The sequence below is a fragment of the Vanessa tameamea genome, chromosome 14 (genome assembly GCF_037043105.1).
Source record: "Vanessa tameamea isolate UH-Manoa-2023 chromosome 14, ilVanTame1 primary haplotype, whole genome shotgun sequence".
NCBI classification, from domain to species: Eukaryota; Metazoa; Arthropoda; class Insecta; order Lepidoptera; family Nymphalidae; genus Vanessa; species Vanessa tameamea.
Window position 1 is genome coordinate 3,663,429 of NC_087322.1, and position 12,020 is coordinate 3,675,448.

Consider the following 12,020-nt stretch of genomic DNA (forward strand, 5'->3'; position numbering starts at 1 on the left):
TTAATCGCGCTTAAAAGTCAAAAAACTTAATTTAAAAACTAAATATACTATGGAAATTCTACACCAAACACATTAATGCGGTATTGAATATTGGCTTTTATTAAATAATTCATTACTCTGACAGCTGAGATGGTCTAGTGTTTGGAAAACGTAAACCAAGAATATATATTTTAATCTCACTGAGGGATGAATATGTATGTATGTAATTTTGATGAGTAAAATAAAGTTAGACCAGACACGATACAATAATTCCATAATACGCAAAGCTATTTATGCTAGAGTCAGATGTCAGAAATATGTATGTATGCAATTATGTTAAAATTACAAAAGAGTTCAACTGTAGCCCCGAATTTGTAGAATGACTTGTGGGTGGTTGATACCCTGACGCGATTAAACTGCACTCTACCACCAGTATCTAGTATTTTAAGACAATCACCCAATATCAGACATTTTTTAAGAATGATGACTACTGTGTTTCGTATGTAGTATGAGGCTATCACATATATATTCAGTCAGTATCTATTCACCGGTACAGTAACAATATTTTCATATCCTTTTCATCAAAAGATTAAACTCTTTATTCACGAGATAGTTTTACACTTTGATTCATGAAATTTTTGCGCATATTTTAGCTAGTGGTTTGGTTACACTGGTAGTCGGAAATAGTTTATTCTGTACTTGAGTTTTTATTACTTGATTAATGTATATCATACATCGCAAAGTGCTTTTTTTAATTAGCTCTGAAGAAAGTCTAATTATTTAATTCTTAAATTCCATGTAAAAATATGCTACAAATACTAACAAAAAATTTTTTTCTTAGAATAATATCAACTTGAAATACTTACGTAATTAACCCCGCGCTCCACTTTAGTTTAGTGTACTGTTTAAAAATCTAATAATACAAGAATCGGGGTCGTCGTACGTGCGTTTGTTTACTTTCTTTAGTTTAAGATGATAATCTATCAAGTTGATTGATGATTTTGATACATTCCGTTTATTTTGTAAAATTATTAGGTCGGGGCTGTTCCAATAATGGAAGCTTTGCATACAATTTAATTACAAAAGTACATTTCAATAAAATACAATATTCCGAATAAATCTCGAGATTTTTTATGTGAAATATCTCGCGGAACGTCTCAGGGGATAGACCGACTCGTATCGCTCTCTTATGGCATCACGCCGTTTTCCATACCAGTGTGTTTTTAAAAATGCTTAAGGAAATCATGTTTTAGTTTATTGTCCTCTATGTTTGTTTATTCCTTTTCTTCAATTATAAAATATTTCAGTAAACATTAATTTCGATGTTTCATATCTCTAGGTCATACCGCGACGATTTTTTTATTACAATAAACAATGACAGTCTTCGATGTTCGTAAAATATGTCATTGGTATTCGTGGTAGCGACACATTGTAACAGATATAATTTCTTTTAATTCTAGATAAAATCTAACTCACTAATAGCTAAATAGATGTACAATTATTTTAGATAATGAAACATATACACTAATCCCGCTAAGTCTAGATTAAATTTAATCTAATCAAGTCTCCCTAAGTGATTTTAGCAATGGCAACTGCGCAAGTCACTACCGCCGAAAGAATTTGGCACTGTGAGAAAATAATATTAAACCCTTATATCGCCAATGCGCTATCAACCTTCGGAGTAAATAGGATCAGTAAGATATCTCTTATTCCTGTAGTACACGACATTTCGTATAATGTTTCCGTTTTAGTGGTAAAATATATGATAAGTGTTAGGTTAACTTAGACTTGTATAAACCTCTACCACCAAATAAATAAAAAACTACTTAAAAGTTATATCGCTATATATATATATCGCTGACTATAAGTATATCGCTGATTTTGGATATATTAGTGTTAAGCCGTTTAGTTTTTTAATTACGTTCTCCAAAGAATACCAAAGAAAATATTATGATTGGGCATAATTGAAATAGTGTTGTAACAACATTAGTAGACAAGTTTTATGATAGCACAGATAAGCTTATTAAGGCTTGTACAGTTGTTCGCATAATGCTCTTAACTGGTTATATTTTTGAAGAATCATCGGATAATCATTCATCAATCATTTAACATCAACGTCGGACGCCAGGCGCCTCGCTGTCTACATGTCAGAGTTCGACGACCTAAAAATATTTAATTTTAATTTTAATAATAGTTAGTTTAGTTTTTTTTTTATAATAATAATAAAAATTTACTCACGCAAAAAGAAAACATTACAAAAAGAAGCTTACATATAATATTTGATGTTACGAAATAAGTATCCCTTTAATTTAAAGTTATAAGTAGTCTATTTATTTTAACAAGAGTAAAACTTATTATCCTTTACGGATTATTTATATAACCTGTGTTAAGGCTTTAGCCTAATTATTCTTAACACACTTAATTTTTTTGAGAAAATTAAAAGTAACATTATATTCTATTATAAAATTGATAAGCATTTGCAAATGATACGCATAATCTATTTTTCTTTTCATTTTAAATTACTTATAATTAAACGGTCAAATTTTAATTTTTGTAATAGATCTTGTATGGTTTCATCTGATTAGAATAGATTCACCTCGATTCAACTCGTAAGTGTCATAAGAACTCTTGTTAAACACTATCGATTGAGTGAAATCGAGTAATCAGCGGCCATATAACACGTATTGTGACGGAGAAGCAATCCACTTGCAAAAGTATTCTCAAAGAGGCATCAGTCAGACCGACAAAAGTTAAAGTTGGCCAAATCTGTTTTCATGCAGTAGGCAACTGCACCGACATAACATACTGCAAGCGAATTAAAATTGGTTATGAAAATATTAATCGTATATTTAGTTCTAGACCAACTGCATACCTTCGAAATCCAATCGAATTCAATCCAGCTGATTAAGGCAGTTTTTTAAGGCTTTTACCACTGCGTCTCATATGACTATGAAGTAGGAATATGTAAAAACATGAAATTGGAAACATTTATTATTTTAAACTTTTCTATTTAAAAATTCTATTTCAAGGCTAATTCTGTGAAACATTTCTACTAAACATTTTATCGATCTGAATTTTTTGCAGCGCACTATTTCAGATGAATGTATCGATTTTTTTAGGTCAAGAATACAAACTAAATTATCAGAACCTAAATTACTGACACAATTAGAAGTGAATTCTTTCAAAAACAGGTCACCTCTATAAGCTGTTCTGATTGTTTGTTAACATTCAACAAATAGGAAAATTTACAATTAAGACATAAAAAACACTCTCATACTCTAATTTTATAAGGCACTGATTGAATAAAAAAGGAACAACATTGCACACAAGTATATAAGAATCACTTGTATGTGTCTAGCAAGGATAGTTTAACCAAATCTAGGAATGCAATTATAGCATCCTCAAATTATGGTATCAAATTGAAACTTTGTAAGTATTAATAAGAACAATACAATAATTTGTTTTGCTATCAAGATGATCTGCAGTGCAGCTTTTATGGCTTCTAATATTCTGTCGTTTTTGGATTAATTTGGTTTGACATGAAGCGTCCGATAATAATATATATTTTTTAATTGTTCTATAATCGTTTTGAATACTCACAATTTTATAAGATATATTAAATATCTATAAAAATATACAGACTATTAAAAGTCCATATCTAATTATGAAGTGAACATTCGAATGGAATTCCACTAAAGTTGTAACCGATAAATCTTAAACAACAATTAATCTAAAGAATTAACATAAATGATACACCGGCGTGTTTTGAAAAGAGTATTATTAATTACATGTGTAGCTGGAATCTTAATTAATGTACGACGTTATAAAATGAACCATTGCTCGTTATTAAGGGGTAACATTATTCGAATTAGGAATACGTTGTATTTGTTTATTATGCTTCCACAGCTTAAATTCCCAACCGATTATCACAAAATTTTGCATAGATGTTGTCCGGAATCTGTACTCCAAGGTAGCTTGTGTCAAAATGTTAGTGCATCTAACAACTGCTTCTTACCTCAGACGCAGTCGAAGCTGTGAGTGGAAATTAAATACCGCTAAAAATGTGTTAAATTTCATCCATATCATTTTTTAAATTGTTTCCCATTTAACTGAAGAAGCTTAATACCTCTTTTATTTAACTTATTTAAATACTAATAAGGCACAGTAGTAATACACACTTAGACAGTAAGTAATAATTATAATATCACAAATAATTTTTCGTACGTAAAATCTTGCTTCTCCTTAAAATAGTACATCACTATAATATTAAAAAAATAGGATCGGAATCCAGTTGTAGAGAACAGATAGGATAATGAACGCGTATAGGTTTGTTTATTTGTGTGTATAACTGATGCGCGGGCGTAGCATGCGTTAATAACCGGCCAATTGGGGACGATCGATTTTAAGCCCGACTCACATCGGGGAGCGGAGCGTGTAGCGGGTTTATACAATATGTTTAACTACAAATTAAAATATATCTAAAATCCAAACTTCAAAAAATCAATCGCACTATTTTACATTTTATTAATGATTAAGGACATTGTACTATTTTCCCCGGTATAAAATGTTGTTATTTTAATACAAGCCTTACTTTAATTTAATCCTCTAAACAAACGTAATTTCTTGCCTAACAATTTATAATCATTCTCAATTCAATAATCTAGTTTTTCACAGTACACATATGAGTGCAAATGTCATTTACAAGTTTTGGCACTTGATTTCAAGCATAAAATGTTCTTAAAAATGTATATAGATAATTTTGAATTTTGAGACTCGTGATACTTTTATATAAATATAGCGATAAAAGAGCGAAACTGTGTTTTATAAATAGTATATGTATAAATGAAAACATTTATACGTATCGCTAAGCGTTGTGTAACACGACCTCACATCTAGAAATTGATCTAAAGCGCCGACGCATCCTGCAGTCGCATCGTGTAATAACGGCAAGCACGCGCACACACTCTTGACGCACATCGATGATCGACTCGAGTATGTGACACTCAGGAAATTAAGGACAGGAATTCTAATGAGACGAGACGTATTTATATTGTTAAAGCTAGTTTAAGATCTTCCTTGACCCGTCACGACTTCGCGGATTATTTTTTATCCTGAGATATTTTTTAGGAATACGAGCAAATATCGACCTCTTCGCTTGTGCCGCCACAAATGATCTTATCAGATGTCACATATACGTATGTTACGTATACTTTACAGATTATACCTAAAGTTACTGGTTATAATTGCCTAGTTTGGTAACTTGATTTTTTTATTAAAAAGTTTAGATTTAGCATAATTATATTGATGTGATAATGAATAGTCTAAATTTAAGCCGATGAAACTGCGAAGCACACGTATATATGACAAAATTTCGCGCTGTGTCTTCTGGTATAAGTTTCATGAACATTGCTTTAGAATTTTTTTAAGTAAGAAATTTAAAAAAACAGTGTCACCGCATTTGTCAAGATTAATTAAGATAAAGGGCGTTTTGGAGAAGGTTTTAGTATTTCACGCTTCTCAGCTTAATCCTCTTTCATTTAAGACTGTTAACGTGACAAGCGTAAAAGCCATGTTATTGTTTAATTATAATTGAATTCTTCTTAGTATATTGTAGTTCTTAGTATTCAAGAAGATGCCAATTTGTAGGCATTGAACACGAACGCTAAAATAATGTTTATATATTTATACAGCAAGTGACCTTTTAGTTAAAAAAATGTTTCATTTATCTCGGTGCATTAAATATCGTTATCGTGTTAAAGAGTTATAAATTGTGTATAATACTTATAAATAAACTTGCTTCTATATATTTAATTGTATATTACTTATTGACTAATTTAAACTTAACGACGTAGGTGATGGTAGTTCTAAGCAAAATAGGATTTACAAATATTTTGTTTATTTATTATTTTTATATATACCTAACCTAACCGACCCAACTTCGTATGAGTAAAATTCATATTAGTTTATCCGTTGTATTAAGTTTAAGTTGAAATTTAAAAAATCCCTTTTTAGTTAAGGCTTACATTATGAAATATATACCTTTGTTCTAAATTCCAGCTATAGATCTGGAATTGTCTATAGAGACTTAATAATTTTAGCGTTGATACGCGTCAAAATAAACGAGTTTATAAGTGTAGATTTATTTGAATAAGCGCGATCTTACTCATTCATGAGTGTGTCTCGTATTAATTAAAAAAAAAATTACTATAAAGAATATATCCGATTTATAAAGCTTAGTATGTTTTATATATATATAGTAACAGTTAGTAACAGTATATCTGCCATTTGTGGGTAGAGGCCTGCTGTCCTCTTGAGCCGAAAGTTGACTTACGGATAATTAAGAAAAAAAAAAACCAGTTACTTAAATGCTCATTATATCAAACTTCTACGTTTTTAAATTGTCTTTCAATTTGCTGTATATAGCGTTTGACTCTATATTATAAAATACTTGTGAATTGTACGAAATTATCATGCCCTTCGAATTTTTTAAAGAGTAAATAATTTAAAATATTTAATAAATTGTATATATTTTTATTGGAAGATTGCTGAATCCTAAAACGTTGAGAAAAGAAATGACATATGATTAAGTAACAAGTAACAACACCCGTAACAATGACCTCTGAGATAATAATACTGCATTTATCGTTTATAATTAATGTTTTTATTGAACCCGGTATATAGGACAGCGATTATAAGATTTGTTACCATATAATATAATCATATTTATTCGCACAAATTATTTTATAACTGACTACGACTCGCAGATTCATCGATTGTTTTTTGGATTTAACAAATATAATATGTACATGTTTATTGGTATTGCTTTCGTTACTCAGGTTTATAGTGTGAATTAATAAAACTTACTAGCTACCCGATCTGATTAAGTTTATAAAGGTGTAGGTACATAGGTATGAAATAGGTGGGTTTTAATTATTGTGAATGGTTTTGTAACAGATATAGCCTATCCGATAAGACACAAATTCGTGATTGCTTTGAATAGCTCGCATATGGAATAAAATCATTTTTGACATTAACTTAAGTTACCTATACTAATATTATAATTGCGAAAGTAACTCTGATCTTTTTCGCGGACAAACTACTGAATCGAATTAGATGAAATATGTTATGAAGCAAGCTTGAATCCTAAGGAAGGACAATGGCTATATTTTTATATACCTGACGACCAATCCCTTAAACGCGAACGAAACCGCGCGCGACAATTAGTATTCATATGGTTTCGTATCGAACTGCCTCACTATATCAGCTCGTATGGATGGTTATACAATATTTGTCTGCAGGTTAAAAAAATATATTTTGGTTAAAATATTATCATACTATGTAAATACAGGTGTACGCTTTATTTGTTTATGAGTCATATAGTTTTGTGAATTCAACCATAATCTACATTTTGAAATCCAAATATAAACTTTCACAAAATATTTGTAATTTCAAAAACAGAAAGACCTATATCAATAAGTATGAAGTATATTTATGATTTCTATATTTTTCGGAAAGTATAGCATAATATGTCAAAAGAGTCTGAAAAGAATTCTACTGAAACTTAAATTATCGACGAAGAATAAAAAAACTATACTACATCACATGATCAAGGAATAGATCACGAGTTTTTAAAAAGTATTAATCTGTAAAATATTTTATAACTAAATGAACCATAATTAATAATAATAGTATAAATAGTTTTAAAGATACAAGAGATTTAAGAAGAAACGACGTGAGCGTGCGTTAAGATATTTTATTACAGTGCGGGCAAATTGTTCGCTTGGCAAGATAGTTGATCGAGATTATATTATAATACCCATTTGATTGTATCATATTGCTTTAATTATAATATGGTATAACATTAATTTCACTAATAAGACGAATTCGGTTACCTAGTACTAAATTATATAGATTAGATGGAAACATTTTGTAGTGAAATTAATTCAAGGTAAGGTAAACTTTGGTTGGAATATGGAATCCATACAAACAATTTCGTACTAATAATTATTTGATATAATTAAATTCAAAAAAATATTATTACGTTATTTTTATACTTTAAGCGAAGGTTGTAACTTAAATTCTGGCTGAGTTTTATAATATTTATTGCGTAAAAATATCACGATGAATTTCGGACACATGTGAATCCGTTACACCGCTGATTAGCAAAATGGCCGAATAAGTAGTCCTTTGTCCACCCGTAAGATAAATACATTTTAAATAATGCCTTCCCTTAAAAAAATTATTTAAATAAAAACTTTTTAATACTTTTGACCCGTTGGACTTACTGCATGTCCACTTGGGTGGGTACAACCCATTGATCATTTAGCACACTTCTATTATACAACACGAATAAATTTGTGTGTAACTGTTTGAATGGTGAGTGAGCTAGTGTAATTAAATCTTATAATATATAAAAAAAATTTTTTTTTAATGACAATGGACATATTTTCGTCATCCTCAGTTTAAAATGTCATAAGCGCTCAGTAATTATGATAAAGATTATACAAACATCAATTCCAATATTTGAATTACTTAGTTTCATTGTTTTTAATCTTTTTTTAATCCATTTTTTACACTCACAATCACATCAGCAATAATAATATCGGATATTAGCTTGTCGGAATGTTTTTCAATGATCTTTCATAACACATCGAATATTGCTTCACGTATTCCGTATTCTTCTAAATCATTCCCAGTAACGCCTACAAGACTGCACTGATATAGAAGATAATCGAAATTGAACCAAATAGGTTACCATTAAAAATATACTTTATAAGCTTTGATATAAGGGCTAAAATTGTATGATATACAATTTTTATTTCTGTTTTTAACTATGTGTTTATAGAACGTCAAAATGTTCATACTTTAAGTGTTTAGGGAGAGTTCGTTTAATACTATTCATTTTTATCAAGGTTACTTGTTTATTTATTTTAAGGATACTTTATATGAAAGTTTTACCGATACGACAGTGTTATATTTTTTTTTTATTTGATTACTATTACTAAAAAGAGAGCGTTGATTCGTTTTGGCAGTTTTTCGATCGTATCTTTTGAATTTAGAAGTACTTATAAGTTTAAATATAATATTAATAACGAGATTTTACATGTGCTATCCTGATATATAAATATTAAATATACATTAGCAGCAAAAATATTTTTGCTGAGATACATATATATATAAAAAAAAACTTTTTAACAGTTTCCAATTAAAATGTGGCATGGGTAATAAATTAAAAATGTTTTTTTTTTTAAACATTATTACAGCGACAGAGGGCCAAGGTCGCTCAGTAAAATGTTTCCAAAGCTAGTGGTAACGGCCGGTAGTGCGGAAGATGGGTGGTGGGCGGCAATGGACCAATGAGTCAGATGCGCTAGAGTCGAGCGACACTTGTTCATACCTACTCTTACCGTTTATCTATAATAATACTAGCCGTTACCCGCCCGCTCCTCTCAGCGTATATTAAGTGTGTAAGGATTCATGACTAACTAGAAAATATCCGGCGGGCGAGCTTCGCATCTTTTCTGAAAATAATTAACCGATGCGAATCGTGCGCCACTTTTGGTACATTTACAAGGTCGTTTGCCATAAACGCCCTTTCTTAATTAATGAACAGCAAAATAACGTGAATATTATATGCATACGAGACAAACTAAGAAATAATTATTTCACATTATTAAAAAAAAAAGTCACGATATTGTCGATTTATTCTAATCGCCATATTGGAATCCTATCAAGATGGAAGGGAGGTTGTGATTGTAATAAATATTACAAATTTTGGAAAACAAGAATGTTGTTAATATTTTGATCAGAATATGTTTTGTTAAGCTGTTAAATAAAACGGATTATAAATTTTACATTAATGAGATAGACGATCTCAAAGACGAAACCATGGAAAGTAACGTGGCTATGCCTGACTTAATTTTGGTAATCACTTCATATTATAAAATAAAATCTCAAATTCGATTACTCAAAAACTACTAGTGTAGAACTCATTATGGTTTTGTTTAAATTGTCTGAAATATGATGATGATTGTAGAAGTCGGAAAAAAATATGTTGAATGTAGCTTTAATGACGTCCACCGCGTAAACCAATATATTTATAGTTATGTATGTACGGTATAAACTTTTTATGTATTTCCTTCAGTTCCTTATTCTGACCGTGTGTAGCCGGTCTGTGTAATTACCAGTAACTAGTAATATAATATATTTTTTATACATTTCACTGTTTTCTATACGGATTTAAGCAGAAAAAGAAAATTATATTAACATATAATATTGAAATTTACCGTCTAGTTTTAATCATAATTATGTACAAGTATTCAGTTAAGAAACAGTAGATTCATTGATTCAAATTATTTGCTATATGAATATACTACATATTACTAGTAAGCTCGAAACTACAAGAATGAATAAATCTCTTAAATTAAATATAACTAAGCGAGAAATAATTAAAAATTAAACGTTTTAAACAATTGTAATGAGAGTGATTGTAGAGAGAGAGATGTAGTGCAATAGTGCGGGTCGTCGCACCGTGTTATCATTTCGGCACGGATTCCTCCCCCCGCCCTGGATGCCCGCGCCCTTTCGTATCTCCGCTGTACTATGAGCGATACTGTAGTGATCCTACTCATTATGATAAACAACCATTACCGAAATTCTGCTATCTCCATCAACATTATTAACATTTAATCGTTATAATATAAAAACAGAAATAGATTAATAAAATTGAAAATATTAACAGTCTTCATAATAATCTTAATCATTTTTCGATAACTTTTTTATCACGATAAAGCATGTTAATTGTATTCCAGGGTGATGGTGGCGTGATGAGGCTGCTGCTAGTGACACTAGCGCTGCTCCTCGGCGCCGCGGCGGACCCGCGACTCCCGCAGAGCACGCCAAGACCGCGACACTGGTCGCGAGGCGCACGTACGCTAGCTGATCGCGTACCTACACAATTTGTCGGGTAAGCTTAAACCTACTATATCTATGTTCGATTAATTACAGTTTGTAAGTTATTAAATCACTCTGCTGGACCATGACCTTCCTTTGAATGCCTAATTTACCTAATTTTGTTCAAATGCCATGTTTTCCTTCACCGCTAAACAAGATATGAGAATTAAATATAAATTAGCCTTTAAAACATTAAATTTATACTTCATATATGTATTTGTATTTCAATCAAAGATTTTTGTTTACAATTGCCATTTTTCATCTACTAGGCTATCTCAGTTACGTAAAAAAATAAATGATTGTTATGAGGACTTAATAAAGCTATTTGTTACAATGCTCAAAACTTAGTTCTAATACAAATAATCAATCGAGGCTCAGTGACGCGTGCTGGCCGTATAAGTGCCTTCTTCTATTACAAAATAGTTCACGTATAAATGAAATCGGACTTACATTTATGGAAATCATCGCAAATATCTACGAATGGGATCACTTGATTCAGAGAAACGTGAGTCACGTTCAATAAGTGAGAGAATGCAGCGGCGAAGGCGCAGGCGCAGCTAATCGTGGGTGCATCGATCTCGTAGCGCGTGGACGTTCGGGGAATATTTAGAATATTGGTCTAGGTTTACCATTTCTCGATGTAAAAATCCTTCTATTATATTATATTTATATATGATTAAGATTTTTTATTTATAATTAATTCACTATTCAAATATATTATCGGTCATATCACAGTATCGCTTTGTTGGCACGGACATCGAGTATCATAGAGGAAAAATGCCAATTTCTTAGACTTCTGACTAAATATTTATAGTCAATGCAACGCTTTTTTATTATATTCAGGTTTTTTTGTTTATCTTGTTTATTTTCTATTATATGAAAATCATTTTTTATTGTGCAATAATGAGGATATAATATTAATATTTTATAAGATACATAAAATAATTCGTTTAAAATTCATTAACACAAGCAAATAAATAACGGTCGTACATATTGAAGTAACTATACTAGTAGAGGGAATGATGGTTAAAGTTCCTACAATTAACCCTTGGGTGGTTACACGACCTTGGCTAAATAACCTGTCCCAG

The 12,020-nt window shown here is 30.5% G+C and overlaps 1 protein-coding gene across 3 annotated transcripts in view; it reads left to right on the top strand.

Annotated features, from left to right (window-relative positions):
- Window positions 1-12,020, top strand: part of LOC113398693 (fibrillin-1-like) — a 43,058-nt gene that overhangs the window by 8,729 nt on the left and 22,309 nt on the right. For all 3 annotated transcript variants that reach the window (XM_026637559.2, XM_026637557.2, XM_026637560.2), the window contains exon 2: window positions 10,791-10,945. In XM_026637559.2, the coding sequence (XP_026493344.2) occupies window positions 10,806-10,945 (140 nt within the window). In that variant the 5' untranslated portion in view covers window positions 10,791-10,805. The remainder of the gene's footprint in view (window positions 1-10,790; window positions 10,946-12,020) is intronic.